Source organism: Dendrobates tinctorius, unplaced genomic scaffold (assembly GCF_039654945.1).
Source record: "Dendrobates tinctorius isolate UK_male_01 unplaced genomic scaffold, ASM3965494v1 ptg000056l, whole genome shotgun sequence".
NCBI lineage: Eukaryota > Metazoa > Chordata > Amphibia > Anura > Dendrobatidae > Dendrobates > Dendrobates tinctorius.
This window is the reverse complement of record NW_027361724.1, coordinates 13,225,199-13,241,761: the sequence shown is the minus strand read 5'-3', so window position 1 is coordinate 13,241,761 and position 16,563 is coordinate 13,225,199. Positions and strand designations below refer to the sequence as shown.

Genomic DNA, 16,563 nt, shown 5'->3' with positions numbered 1-16,563 from the left:
GTGCACCAGCAATTTGGCGCATTTTTGTGACTTTTCGCGCCTATTGCGCCTTTTGATATCACTGATTGGCAGTTTTCTTAAAATGTACAGTATGCACAGGCCCATCAGGGGTGTGGGCGGGGTTATGCACAGCCCAGCACTTAGAGAACTGCTAAATTTACAGCAGAGAAAACAGGGATTCTATAAGAAGTGCACCAAGCAGCCCAGTAAGTGACATATTGCTGGAATCAGACTCTCAGCCCCTACATCATGCTGCTCTCAGATTCCATAGCAAAAACCTGCTGATAGATTCCCTTTGCTGATCTGCAGAAGTTGAGTTAATGCCGTTACATCCAGTTTGCACATAGCACTTTTAGTCAATAGGAGTATTTATGTTTGCATTGACCGTGCTGTCAATCACAGTGAGTCATTTTTGCAAAACGTGGACATTTCAACGCTTGAGATCTGCTTCCTGCATCTTATACATTTATACAGTAATTATCCTATTACATGACATAAAATAAACACAACCCAGATGGCTGAGACTTCCAATAACAAGCCTTTTATTCAGGAGACACAAGGGGTATATTTCTGGTATTGCTGAGACAGGAACATCTGACTGAGCGATCTATATAAGCCAAGTGTATATGGATGTTTGTAAATGTTACTCACTCCCCTGCTCTGAAAATCGAGCTGAAAAAAATGGTAAATGTGGCAAATATGCTTTATAACATCCAATTACAGGATTGAATGATCATTGACAAATTTTGAGAAATTGACAAATAGATCTGCTTAGTAAAAGTGTAAGATCTCATCCAGAGGTTCGTTTTTCACATACGTGTTTCATCCATGGTTTTCAATATGAAACACGTACTCATTATAATGTATGGTGCAATTCACATGTCTTTGGGGGGGGGGTTTTTGCGTTCACAAATAAATCACGTAGACATGTTAGTTTTTGATCAGAGTCATCGATGAAAGTCACCCACACAAATCTATGGGTCTGTGAAAATCGCTGACAGCACCCGATGCCATGAGTCTACAGTCCATGTGTTGTCTGTGACTAAAGGGAGGATTCTGCTTTTGATTCCTCCGTAGTTATATGACTTTTACCAAAAACCTAGATGAAGGAACACCGTTTCCCATGATGTATATACAGTATGTGTGTCCAATGTAGCAAGTGCACGCAACTCTGATCCTGATCAGTAGTGAAGTATCATTCTCAAGACACATGAAATGATAAGAAGTCTTTGACTGTTGACCATCATTTTATTGACCACTGGTTTTTTTTGCATTTTAAGAATCCATGCCGGACTTTCCAATTGACTCAAACAATGGAAAATGTGGAGGAGCCGTGAGCGGTGAGTTTCCATGATGTATTATAGACTATTATCATTGCTCTTATTAATTATACTGGATTCTGAAACACAGAACTTCAGTCATCACCACCATCTGGTTTACATCTCCCAATTGTGATGACCTTCTGTGCCCTTCAGCAACTGTTTACCGATTCAGCTATATTCAGTTGCTTCTCAAAGATATGGGCACAAGCAATGGCGTAACTAGAGTTCAAATGGGCCTTGATTTTCCCTACACTCCCCCCCACCCCATCCGACCCAGCATGCTGATCAGATGTATGGGCCCTTGTAGTGTTTCAAATCCTATAAGGACCCTCAAGTTGCACCACCTCCCCTATTGTGTAGAAATGTCACCCATCCTGGTATATATGACCTCCATCCTAGTATCCTACTATATATGTTACCCAAGCTGGTATATACAGTATCTCACAAAAGTGAGTACACCCCTCACATTTTTGCAAATATTTTATTGTATGTTTTCATGGGACAGCACTGAAGATCTGACACTTTGTTACAATGTAAATTAGTCAGTGTACGGCTTGTATAACAATGTAAATTCGGTGTGCCCTCTAAATAACTCCACACACAGCCATCAATGTTTAAATCGCTGGTGGTGGTTGTGATGTAAACACATTGAAAGGAACAAAGATTCACAGCTCTATTGAATGTGTAGCAGTTACTGTTGGGAACCGAAGAACAGCTCCTATTCAAGAGAATTGTATCTGTTCTGCAGCATTCCGCAGTGGCCACTACACGTCCATGAACAAAAGCTACTACTCTGTAAATGTAACTTTAAGAAGTTATTGTGGAGTCAGAAGACATCAATGAAAAAGATTAAAGAGTAACTAATCTTTGAATGTTTTTCCATATTAGGCAGGCACTTTAAATTCCTGCAGATTGGTGTAGGTCCAGGTCCTGAGACTCCCCCGATCTCAATACACAGAGCCTATGCTTTCTATTGAATCGGGACCCCTGCTCTGTGTGCTTGCGTAGACACCTTACTGTTCATGGGTCTATTGAACGATCAGTGGGGGTGTCAGGACCCAGACTCCCACCAATGTGCAGGCAATGAACGTGCCTGCCAAATATATAAGACATAGTCCATCTGTAATTACTTTTGAATGATACTTAAATTGCAGCTCTCACAAATTACTTTGCATAGCACTATCCCCAATTTCTACATTTGCGCAATGTGCCTTTAGATCTCTGATAAGTCTACCAATATTATATTCTAGAGATATGCAAACCTCCCTACGGTCAATTTATAGAGAGAAGCATTATAACATGTATGCTCCAAAATTGTAATATCCCAATTCTGCAAACATCAATTACGGAAAGACATCATTGATTTGTAAGCTGATAATTACACATGATCTACATGATCAGCTTCTTTATTCAGTTGACATCCCTAAACAATTCCATACAATACCTGCCATATAATCTTGCTCTACTGATCTCATTGTTTTTGTTTACCATAATTGGATTTATAGGCTGAGCTCACATTTCTTGTGAACTGAGCTGGTCTCTAATTAGCCTGAAATCCAGATGTTTTGTAGGGACCTCTTGTGTTCAGATAATGAGTGTGGTGACACATGAGCCTTGGGCTCTTTCTAGTCCCAAACTCAAGTTTGACTTCTCAAAAAGTTTTAAATGCAGTCATTTCCACCTGCTCCTCCGAACAGCAACTAGGATTAGTCATGAGCGAATGTGCTGGGATAACGTGTTATTTGACCATGCTCGGGTGTTATCTGAGTGTTTTGGGAGTACTCGAATAATATGTTCGAGTCCCTGTTTTGCTGCTGTCTAACAGCTTTGAGACATGCAGCCATGGAAACTTGAACATATTACTCAAGCACTCCAAAGATACTCGGATATAACACCCAAGCATGTTCGTATAAAACGTTATCCAAGCACGCTCACTCATCATCACTAATTAGGACTAACTGGTGTGCTGTTATAAAGAGAAGGCTGGTAGTGCAATAAGAGACTGCGCTGCTGTGGTAGAATTCAAGGTATCTTTATTGCCAACGCGTTTCCTGAGCCAGTCCCAGCTCACTTCATCAGGGCATGTTCAGTGAGCTGGGACTGGCTCAGGAAACGCGTTGGCAATAAAGATACCTTGAATTCTACTACAGCAGCGCAGTCTCTTATTGCACTACCAGCCTTCTCTTTGTACCAAGTCCTTGGACCTCGTGCAGACTGCTGCAGCTGTTTTATGCGATTATAGGTGTTGTGACTCTCACAACCCTATCAGGTGAGCCTAACACTTGCTGTGCACTCATCTAGTTTCCATACAGACCTACGCATTGGAAGCGCCCTGTCTCCCCCTTTTCTGGTGTGCTGTTATGACAGACCTGAGGGCTATTGTTAGGTCCCCAGATGCCATAACCGCTATCTCGGGATGGGGATCCCAGAGGGAGCTCCAGTTGACATTAGTTGTGGCACAGGTTGACAGAGGGAGCTCCAGTTGACATCAGCTGTGGCACAGGCTCACAGAGGGAGCTCCAGTTGACATCAGATGTGGCACATGCTGACAGAGGGAGCTCCAGTTGGCATCAGCTGTGGCACAGGCTGACAGAGGGAGCTCTATTTGGCATCAGCTGTGGCACAGGTTGATAGAAAATCAAGGAAAACACATCCAGCCCATAAACGGCAGCGCTTCCCAGGACTCACATCCAAAGATGATATTCCATATTTTTTTATTTCATAGGTTAAAAAAGAGATACAACGCGTTTCAGATACAGTGTATATCCTTCATCAGGTATCATAAAAACACAGTACAAATCCTAAAAGTATAGAATTCAGTTACACTTATATATAGTAGCAACCTTTTATCCCAGTCTCAGAAACTTGATTTAGGGTGTGGACCAAGTTCAGGAACACAGTTCAGGAACACACCCACTGATTGATCCAACCTTGACAACATGGATGCAAGACAGAAAAAAAAAAAACCCAAAAGGAAAAAAAAAACCCAGAAAAAAAAGACAACGTTCAAACTCTCTCTATGATATCATTCAATCCATTTGGATATAATGTTCCCAGATGATATATCCAAAACGTTTCTTTCCGTTTTTTTTTTGTTTGTTTTTTTTCTGGGTTTTTTTTTTCCTTTTGGGTTTTTTTTTTTTTTTTCTGTCTTGCATCCATGTTGTCAAGGTTGGATCAATCAGTGGGTGTGTTCCTGAACTGTGTTCCTGAACTTGGTCCACACCCTAAATCAAGTTTCTGAGACTGGCATAAAAGGTTGCTACTATATATAAGTGTAACTGAATTCTATACTTTTAGGATTTGTACTGTGTTTTTATGATACCTGATGAAGGATATACACTGTATCCGAAACGCGTTGTATCTCTTTTTTAACCTATGAAATAAAAAAATATGGAATATCATCTTTGGATGTGAGTCCTGGGAAGCGCTGCCGTTTATGGGCTGGATGTGTTTTCCTTGATTTACTCATCCTGTGTGAGCCTGAACCTGGCTCTTTCACTTGGATCCACCCGAGGCAAGCTGCAAGCCCTGTCTTCTGAGAAGTATCCCAAAAGGAAGGATTTTTGAGGATACATAATCCAAAGCTATATTAGTTTTCTATCAGGTGAGTGCATAAAATTGTGCACCCTTTAAAGACTACAATATTGTGTTTACGCACTTAGGGCGCCGCGAATTGTCTGTTCTTCTCTCCCAAACAGGGTTTTTTCTGCACAGGTTGATAGAAGGAGCTCCAGTTGACAACAGCTGTGGCACAGGCTGACAGAAGGAGCTCCAGTTGACATCAGCTGTGGCACAGGCTGACAGAGGGAGCTCCAGTTGACATCAGCTGTGGCACAGGCTGACAGAAGGAGCTCCAGTTGACATCAGCTGTGGCACAGGCTGACAGAGGGAGCTCCAGTTGACATCAGCTGTGGCACAGGCTGACAGAAGGAGCTCCAGTTGACATCAGCTGTGGCACAGGCTGACAGAGGGAGCTCCAGTTGACATCAGCTGTGGCACAGGCTGACAGAGGGAGCTCCAGTTGACATCAGCTGTGGCACAGGCTGACAGAAGGAGCTCCAGTTGACAGCTGTGGCACAGGCTGACAGAAGGAGCTCCAGTTGACAACAGCTATGGCACAGGCTGACAGAGGGAGATCCAGTTGACATCAGCTGTGGCACAGGCTGACAGAGGGAGCTTCAGTTAATATTAATTTAAGCATGATCTGGATTAAATTACCATCAGAGTTCTCTCTAACACCAGCCGTTGCAAAAAAAATGTCAACTGCAGCATAGATTTACATGTATGAGGATTTGCATCGGTATTTCTGTACATCTGAATGGAGCTGTTTCTGCAGCATGTGCATGGATTTCTGAATCACGCATTCAGACAATGTACACTATACAGTATGTTACAGTTAAAGATATTTCTGCTACAGATTTGTGTTTGCTGGTATATCCTTACTGTGCTTTTAGGGGTTGGAACTAAATTGGCCCACAGAGGTGAAAAACTACTCATGCTGTTAGACCAGCACCATTCCTCCATACTAGACAGCTGAAGTGCCTGCATGTCCCCACCAGATGTTGGTAGCAGCAGACCAGCAGATATGAATCACTGAGTATGGAGGTGAGGCATTGGTCCGGGAGGGGAGTATAATTAATTATTTAATTATTTTAAGCTCCCTGGGTCCATTAATAAATGGTTTTCCAGTAGTTGACAACCCCTCTAAGATATGCATCTAGACAAGGAGATACTTAAAGCAATCTCGTACATTTATGCCATATTTACAGTAGGTGCTATAAATGTTTAGAAGATGCAGATCCTACTAATGGTACCTGCATCTATCTTGAGATTGGAGGCCTGTCACAAGCAGCCATCAATGGAGGTGTTAGGAACGGCGGAACGCACTAAATAAAAATATAAATAAAGTGCGTTCGCCGCTCGGGGTCCACCGTGCAGTAGGTGAAATAACCGCTGCTAAGTAGTGGCAGGAGCAATATGGAGGAATTGCACACAGGGTTAAACTCCACCCAGGTGCGCAGAGCAATCTCAGTTAAACTCACGGAGATGTCAAAAGTACAAACACAAATAACTGAGCCTGTTGTAGTCACAGTACACAGTAAAAAACGCACACACAGTATACGGTCACAGGAGTAGCCCAAGATGGCGGCACTATGTCCGTCTAGACCTACCGTGTGTGCGGCATTGCAAGTGCGAATGCAAGGAGGCTGCTACTGCAGCGCGGCATGGACACTGCCGTCAAATGACAAAGGCAAGGCGCAAGCGCAATGTCGGACGCTAGCAGCTGTGCAAGTTCAAGCAGAGGAGCGCTGGCGCTGAAACTAACTCAGTCCCTATTTACATGCGTAATATCAAAGGGAAGGGGTTTCAAATGAGTCGGTCACCAGAATCATGCATCCGTCCTCATACAGATAGCAGCAAGTATGACTATACTAGCGCATGGTGGAACGGCCATGCGCACTTTTTATAGCCGTGCGGGACCTTCCAGATCTCCGAGATGGACCAATGAGATCTGGAACAGGACCTGGGCACATGACTCCCGATCTCCAATGGGAGATCGTCTCGTGAGCATGCCCAGTAGGAGCACCGAGGGACTTAGTCTCTGGAGCGATCTGCTGCAAAGTAATCTCCTCTGTAGTAGAAAGACAGCAGGAGACCGCAGAATGTGACGCTCTAGATTCCTGCAGAACAGACGCAGAAACCTGACGCCTAACAGGAGGGATGGTCATAAAAATGAATGGGAAATCTGTCCACTTTGTAACAGACAGTGGCACACATTGGGACCCCACTCTCAAGTTAGATCAGGTCCCCATAGATTTCTATGGAGCCACAAAATCGTCCGGCAAAAATTAGAAGGAGGGCCGTGCTCCGTATGGCCGTGAGGGCCGTATTTGCGGCCATGAAAAAATATCGAGCTTGCTCGATATTTTTCATGGCTTACGGACACGGCCGCAATGCATTTCAATATATTTATGGATCGCCGTTTTTTCCCCTATTTGTTATAACAGGGGAAAATGTCGATCCGAGAAGGTTTTTGCGGCCAGTTTCTCCCGCAAAAATCACGGCAATACGGCCCACAAAAACGGCCCTTAAAAACAGGCCGCAAAAAACATGGCATGTGTAAAACCAGCCTTATAGTATCAAAACTACAGCAAGAAGCCCAGTATGTTACCCAACATTAGAATCATGGTGTCACTCACTACTACTTTGTGCTGCCCTTACATCAGGAAAATCAAATTTGATGATGGATTCCTTTTTTAAGTAAAAATGTGACATAGCCAATATCACCGAATTCCTGTAGGACAAAACAGAAGTGCACTTTCATATTATACAGATGGCTTTTCCCGGACCTGAGACCTACAATTTTCTGATGGGGTGAGGAAGTGGTCTGAAATCCAGACAAGCTGAGAACCAAAGATATATTTTTCATGCAAAGTAAACTTTATTTTTGCCTTTATAATGCAATCTTTGTTCATTCATTTCTTCACACTTGTACTTTAAACATTGTAACCATTTTTGGGCATTTGGCTTGGACGGTGCACTGTTCGGTGCCCAGATATGTTCTGACCAAATAGCATCTGTCTCCTAGTGTGAAAAATGTCTACTCTACCAATAGAATGCATCAGCAGGATTCCGGTAAAATAATCCAGTCTAACAAAACACCAGTTTTATACTTTTTCTATTTAGAGAGTATTTGTCTGAGATTCATACTACAGCGAGTCTCTGGGTTAGATGATATTATTAGGTTGAGTTTATTATTTGGAAGCGACCATTTATTGCCTGACCAATAGAATAGTCTTAGTTAGTACAGTCTATAAATCTCTAGGTGGGAGGAAATAATTAACAAGCGGAACAAAGTTAGTAATAACCATGAGGAGCAGAGGGTTAGCTAGGGATTTGGTTCAGGGGGAGTGAAACTTCTGAGTGGACCCCTAACCAGGTAACCTTGATTACATCTATGGTGGTGTGCCCTAATGGTGGATGTAGGAGAACCTCAGCAGATGACTGGGTTGTTACTAAAAAAAATCTCTACACAAAGACAAAAACTGATATTACTGCCATATAGTGACCATAAAGTGATAGATATCAGTGTTTCAGAACATATCGATAGTGACTTACAGCTGAAGTTCTTTCTAATGGAATCGTTCACTTTTCCCATCTTCTCCGTCTGGCCTAGACCGACATGACAGCTTCTCCAGCCAGGACTCAGCTGCAGAGATTACAACAAAGACACATATGACTTCTTACATTTCCAGCCCCATCCACATCTATCCCCAACCTGTACAAACGCGTCATCTTACTGATACCCCAATACTGAGCCGCTGCTTCCATGTGTGTCCCTATCACGGCACATGTTTTGTGGTACTATATGATAAAACAAACATCTAGAACATATTAATGCCCTGTGCAAGTGACCTACAAAACAGTGCCCACGTTTTGTCCCCTACAAAGTAATAATGCCCTCTGTGTGCCCCTTTGACAGCCACAATAACCAAAGTGCCTCTATAACTACAAGTACCCACTTAACATTTAATAATGTCCCGAGCCTCCCCCATGTAAAACTATCCTATACACAGTACAATGCTCCCACACTGTATACTGACCACTTAGTAGCCCCCAAACTGTTTGATGGCCCCAAGAGTGTATAATGGCTGTACAAAGACCCCCTATTAGCTCTCTCACTGTATGATGGCCCCCTAAATAGCCTCCATATAGTATAATGCACCCCATAGTCCTTCATATAGTATACTGCACTCTCTATAGGCCTCCATATAGTATAATGCACTCCTCATAGCCTTCTGTACAGTATATTGCACTCCCCCATAGGACTCCATATAGTATAATGCATCCCATAGTCTTCCATATAGTATAAAGCACTTCCTATAGGCCTCTATATAGTATAATAAAGTCTCCATATGCCTCTATATATTATAATGCACTCCCCAATGGCCTCCATACAGTATAATGCACTCCCTATAGGTCTCTTTATAGTATAATACACTCCTCATAGGCCTCTATAAAGTATAATTCACTCCCTATAAATCAAAATACAATATTCACCTCTCCTCCTCCTTCCCCCGATGCTCCAGTCTCTGCAGCGAGCACTCTGAGCTCCCACACATCTCAGCACAGCGTGGCCATGTAGTGACATCACCACGCCTGCTGCCAATGTCTGCATCAGTAACATCAGACGCAGAGTGGGAATGATGGTAGACGCATCGTCACACTACGTCTCTCAACATTGCTTTCAACTGTATCGGTATCCAGCTGGCACCGGACCCCTCCGGCCCAAGTGCAACACAGTGGCCACGTCACAGTGCAGGGAGATCTTGGCTGCTCTGTAGCAGACACTCTGCCCCCCCCCCCCCCGGGTGTTATGCTACTGATAAGGAGTGTGTATTGCACACAACATGAGTGCTGAAACCACTGACACACTCACTTCTGGTGCTGCACTGATTGGAGGCAAGAACACAGAAACAGCTGTTTATAGATGGGTCTTTGTTCCATTTGTAGAGATCTTCTGGTTTGGCTGGTAACAGTTTTCTTCCTTTCTTCCTTCCCGCCTTATTTGCTTCCCCTGTGTAAGTGCAATGTCAGCTTCCCAACTGAAGCCTTTATCAAGGTTCAGTTGGGAGGCTGAAACATTGCCACTAGATCAGGGGTGGACAATTAATTTTCACCAAGGGGCCACAGGACAGACCGTGACTGTTTTGTAGGGCTGAATCAATAGGCCGAATTAAATTCTGTACGATATTAATATTATAATATTAATTATACTGTAATTATTTATATTAATATTAATTGTATAACTTAATATTGAGCAGAATTAAGCATGCTGACATCCCCCTATATACCGTATTTGCCCACACACAGCCCCACATATACAATGAGCCCCAACATAGTCCCCTATATACAGTATGAAGTATGAACTCCCACATAGCCTCCTATATAGAGTATGAGCCCCCATATAGCCCCTATATTCATGAACCCAATGTAACCTCCTATATAGAATATGAGCCTCCGCCCTAAAACTATTACCATACCTTAATCAGCGCCTGTGCTGCAGTCCAACATATATGGTTGGAATTGTGTATCCCAGAGGTTTATCTTGGTTTTCTGGCATCTGTTGCAAGAATTCAGTTTGGCGGTTTCCCCCCCAAGCGATATGAGTAGTTGTCATGTGACCACTCATACATATGTGATTTGCATACTTAGGGTCATGTGCCGACAAGCTGCTCTCCATATTCCTCTCAATGTTCAGTGAAAAACTGAGAGAACCAGGAAGAAAAGTAAGGTCTCACATGACTAAGAATAAATATCACATGTGAGTAAAGTTGCCATGTCATGTGAATTCGCCTCCATACTGTCTCCTCACACTATTCCCCTCAATAGTCTCCTGACACATTTCCCCCTCCCTCATACTGTTTCCTCACACATCCATCCCCTGCTATCCATACTGTGTCCTCACATATTTGAGCCCCTTGGTGTTTATTCTGTCCTCCCCTGCTTCCCATACTGTGTCAGCACCCATCCCCCCTCATTTGTTCCCCATACTGTGCCTACACGCATTCCCCCCTATTGCACCCAACACGACGTCCACAATCATCCTGCCTTGCTCTGTATACTTTGTCAGCACCCATCCCCCCCGTTCAGCATACTGTGTCAGCATCCACCCGTTCTTGGTCCCCGTGCTGTGTCTGCATTTATTCCCCCCCCTTTCTCCCAATATGTTGTCTGCAACCATTCCCTTCTCGTTCCTCATACTGTGTCTGCACCTATCTTCCCTCACTTTCTGTACTGTGTCTACACCCATCCCTTTCCCTCGCTCCCCATAATTTGTTCTCAAATCGCTTCCCTCTCTATTAAAATAAATCTTCTGTGTATTCATCTCCACTGGAATACTTACCACACACATTGTAGGCGCCGTTCTGTGACATCAATAACGTGATCTGATCACACTGTTGACATCACCCTCACCTCGAAGTGTCGGTATCTGAAAGACGCGAGTACAATTGATTCCCGGGAGTTGGCACTTTTTGTGAGCCAGCTGTCAGCTTGACAGTCGACTCAGAGAACTGAAGACTCCCACTACAGGAGGCAGCAAAAATGTAGCCATCGGTGAGACATCTCGGACTGATGGCGCCCCCCGCCGGCTGCCTCCCGGGCAAATGCTCTGCCTTCCCCCCCAGATACTCCCCTGATGCAGCCACTGTCTGATACTTGTTACCGGTGGATATGGCAGCATGTTCATCTGTCAGGTACCTTTTAATAGTTAAGTACTGGTTATTTTTTTTTTATTATTCCGCAATCTTGGAAAAATTTTCTAAAAAACTCAAATTTTGAACAATCTACAATCTGGTTTCTGCCCCCATCACTCCAATGAGACAGCCCTGACCAAAATTACTAACGACCTACTTACAGCCAAATCAAATGGACAATACTCTATACTCCTGCTTCTAGACCTGTCCTCTGCATTCGACACAGTTGACCACTGCCTCCTACTACAGATCCTCTCCTCCTTCGGCATCAAAGGCCTTGCCCTATCCTGGATCTCCTCATACCTTTCCAACCGCACATTCAGCGTCTCCCACTCCCACACCACCTCCTCATCCCACCCTCTCTCTGTTGGAATCCCCCAAGGCTCTGTTTTAGGACCCCTACTCTTCTCAATCTATACACTTGGTCTGGGGCAACTCATAAAGTCCCATGGATTCTAGTACCACCTTCATGTTGATGACACTCAGATCTACCTCTCTGGCCCAGACGTCACCTCTCTGCTGTCCAGAATCCCAGAGTGTCTATCAGCCATATCCTCCTTCTTCTCCTTTCACTTCCTCAAGCTCAATGTAGACAAATCTGAACTCATCATCTTTCCTCCATCTCACAGATCTTCCTTACCCGACCTAGCTGTAACAATTAATGACATCACACTTTCCCTAGTACCGGAAGTCCGCTTCCTCGGAGTAACCTTTGACTCTGCCCTGTCCTTTAAACTGCACATCCAAGCTCTTTCTACCTTCTGTCACCTCCAGCTCAAAAATATTGCCAGAATCCATCCTTTCCTCAACCCTCAATCTGCTAAAATGCTTGTGCATGCCCTCATCATCTCTCGCCTCGACTACTGCAACATCCTTTTCTGTGGTCTCCCTGCTAACACCCTCGCACCTCTCCAGTCCATCCTTAACTCTGCCGCCCGACTAATTCATCTCTCTCCTCGCTACTCCTCTGCTTCTCCCCTCTGCAAATCTCTTCACTGGCTCCCATTCCCTCAGCGTATCCATTTCAAATTACTAATACTGACCTACAAGGCCATCTATAACCTGTCTCCCCCTTATGTCTCTGAACTAATCTCCCGACACCTTCCCTCACGTAATCTCCGGTCCTCCCAAGACCTCCTTCTCTCCTCCACACTTATTTGCTCCTCACCCAACCGCCTCCAAGACGTCTCCCGAATAGCCCCTATTCTTTGGAATTCTTTGTCCCAACAAGTCCAACTATCAACCACATTTGGATCCTTCAGAAGGAACCTGAAAACCCACCTCTTCAAGAAAGCCTACAGCCTACAATGACCCCGCTACCTCCTCTCTCACCACTACCGGTGATATCACCTCAACCAATACCGGAACTGCTGCAACCCCCCAACCTACTGTCTCCTTTCCCACCATCCTGTAGAATGTAAGCCCGAAAGGGCAGAGTCCTCTCCCCTCCCTATCAGTCTGTGATTGTTAGTTTGTTTACTGTAAGTGATATCTGTAATTTGTATTAACCCCTTCTCATGTACAGCACCGTGGAATCAATGGTGCTATATAAATAAATAATAATAATAATTTTACCTATGTGCTTTTTAGCCATTGTAAAGAGCTGCAAAATGTGTCAATGCCATAAAAATAAAGATTAGTACAATGATTATGATTGGACAGTTTGTTTAGTATAGTATTTTTCCTTTTTTTACTTCAAAGACTGAAAATAAGACCAAAGGGTACAAATCCCAAATTTCCTTATGTGACCATAAAGTTTTATTTTTTTTCAGTTCTGGCATTAGACGAGGATTAACAGATAACTCTGTTGCTGCCCTGGAATGTTTGATAGAGCAAAAGCACCACAATTCATTCTCCTGAAAGCAAGCCCAAATGTTGGCAGAATGTCTGGCAGAGATACAGTGCTATAGACACAGTAACCATTGAGTGAATTTCAATGAGCTGCTTTTTCTATAGGGATAAGAGGTCAGTGAAAGTGCAGAGAAAATGACAAAATCACAAACTTCATATAGTACTGTAGATAACATTGTCATTTCCCTTCTGCACTGGTGAAGAATCTCACTTAACATGTGTACAGCATGTTTATACTCTGGAAATTAAAAAGGGTTAAAAAACTACCTGACAACAGTTTTAATATATTGAGGGGTGCACTTTTTAAAATGGAATCACTTTTGGGAGTTTCCGATATATAGGACCCCCAAAGTCACTTCAAAACTAAATAGGTCCCTCAAAAAAATAAGTTTTGTAAATTTCCTTCAAACAATGAAACATTGCTTGTACAGTATTAAACATTCTAACAGCCTAACAAAATAAAAGAGCATGTTACAGATGGTGCTGATGTAAAGCAGACATGAGGGGTATGTTATTTAGTAACTATTTTATGTGGTATGACAATCTGGATTAAAGGAACAATTATTAAAAGTTTGAAAATTGCTAATTTTTTAACATTTTTGTCAAATTTTTGCTGTTTTCATAAATAAACGCAAAAAATTATCAACCTAAATTTAACATTAACAAAAAGTATAATGCGTCACAAAAAAAACATCTCAGAATGACTAACTTATGTTGAAACGTTCCAGAATTACTGTCACAGAAATTGACACTGGTCAGATTTGAAAAAAAATGGCTTGGTCACTGTTTACAAAATGTGGTACCTTATCCGAGCACGTTCGCTCATCACTAGTTATTATATTTATTTTATGTCTATAGGGTTTACCATAGGTTTGTATCATGTGATTGTTCAGAAAAATACAATTTCCAACATGATGTTCTTGATTTATAAATGTTTACTGACAATGTTCCTTTGACTTTGGTTTCTTTACTTGCTGCAACATCAATAAACCAACTTTGAGTGTCCCATAGTTCACTGTCGTACGGCTATTGTGAAATAAGGTGGCGCAATTGTTCATTTTTGTAATCACACCAGGTTAGTGTCACTGAGGAAAGCCTAGGGGGCTCTAGCAGGCACAGGTACGCGTGCAGGGAGTATAAGGAATAAGGCACACAGGACCTGACACTAAGAAATCACTTGACCGCAGGGGGTGAGGACGGGGAACAAGTCGAGAACGCGAAGTACCGGGCAAAAACGATAACGTAGTCAGTAGCAAGCTGAGAGTCAGAAACCAGCCGAGAGCGAGGTACCCAGGGGCAAGACAAAAGAGCAAACAGAGACAAGCCGAGGGGTCAGAGAACCTGGAAGGAGAGATCAGTACCGAGCAGAAAACAGAGGCAGAAGTCAGGGGGCAAACCGGGTCATATACAGCAAAGCTCACATGCACAGAGGCACAATGATTACAGATGAGTAACCTGGGTCAGCTTCCTCTGAGTACACGGAAGTATCACCGACACTGAACCCAGGAACTACCAGCATTAAATAGCTGCCCCAGAACCAGAAAGAGGTGAACTCACTTAACCCTGACCTGACCAGGACGGACCTAGAGCAACCTCGTCCTGAGTCATGACAATTTTTATAAATGGGCTTAGAACAGATCAGGGGTTACATATTGATGATTACTATACTTTGTAATTATGATGGGATTACCATGGCAGGATAGTCAATGTTGGTTTACCATTTGAGTGTTAATGCTATGTTCTATTTTTTTTTCCAGAGCATTGTAGATGTAAGCCAATGAAAGCTTCACAAAAGACTTATCTCAAGAATAACTACAACTATGGTGAGTGAGGAAACATTGTGCTATCCCATTTTGTTCTCTTAAAAGAAATGCATCAGAAAAAAATGAGACGTTTGTGTTTTTTTTTTTAAATTTGGTATCACTGTATGGGGGAGGGGGGATGAAAAAACTTGCAATTTTCAAACTGGCCACTGGGGCAAATTTATACTCATACTTCCTGTTTTTTTACACAGTTCATTATCATCACAGGCAGCATTACAATGACAGCTTACAGGTCAACATACAGAAGATAACACAGGATAACATATTAGGTGATGCCACAGCTACTCATTACTTCACAGTGGCCATCACTCATCAGATGCTATAACACAAAAGATAGGGAATGACAGTCTATCATTGCTCATGTACATGTGTATTTCCTGAAAGAACAGGAAGTATAAGTCTAGAATAGTCCCAGTGGTCAGCGGGGCAACTGAAAGATTTCATTATTTTTTTTTTCTACAGGTGATGATATGGAAAATAAAATAATAAAAAACATGACAAAATATATATATACGGTATATAAAAAATACATTTAGCATAACAACTTCATTCGTGACCAGGCCAATTTTTTCAATTCTGACCAGTGTCACTTTATGAGGCCATAACTCTAGAACGCTTCAACGGATCCTGCTGATTCTGACATTGTTTTCTCATGACATATTGTACTTCAGGATAGTGGTAAAATTTCTTAGATATGAACTGCGCTTATATGTTAAAAAAATAGAAATTTGGCTAAAATTTTGAAAATTTTGCAATTTTCAAACTTTTAATTTTTATGCCCTTAAATCAGAGAGTGATATTGCACAAAATAGTTAATAAATAACATTTCCCACATGTCTACTTTACATCTGCACAATTTTGGAAACATAATTTTTTTTTTTTAGGAAGTTATAAGGGTTAAAAGTTGACCAGCGATTTCTCATTTTTACAACAAAATTTACAACACCATTTTTTTTAGGGACCACCTCACATTTGAAGTGAGTTTGGGGGGTCAATATGACAGAAAATACCCAAAAGTGACACCATTCTAAAAACTGCACCTCTCAATGTACTCAAAACCACATTCAAGAAGTTTATTAACCCTTCAGGTGTTTCACATGAATGAATGGAATGTGGAAGGAAAAAATAAACATTTAACTTTTTTTCACAAACATTTCACTTCAGAACCATTTTTTTTATTTTCACAAGTGTAAAAACAGAAAATGAACCACAAAATTTTTTGTGCAATTTCTCCCAAATACGCCGATACCCCGTATGTGGTGCTAAACCACTGTTTGAGCACACGGCAGAGCTCAGAAAGGAAGG

The 16,563-nt window shown here is 42.4% G+C and overlaps 1 protein-coding gene across 1 annotated transcript in view; it reads left to right on the top strand.

The window, feature by feature from the left end:
• FRZB (frizzled related protein) overlaps nucleotides 1-16,563 on the top strand; it is a 47,324-nt gene that overhangs the window by 18,375 nt on the left and 12,386 nt on the right. Inside the window, exons 2-3 of the mRNA XM_073577501.1 lie at nucleotides 1,281-1,340; nucleotides 15,193-15,258. Coding sequence (XP_073433602.1) covers nucleotides 1,281-1,340; nucleotides 15,193-15,258 — 126 coding nt within the window. The remainder of the gene's footprint in view (nucleotides 1-1,280; nucleotides 1,341-15,192; nucleotides 15,259-16,563) is intronic.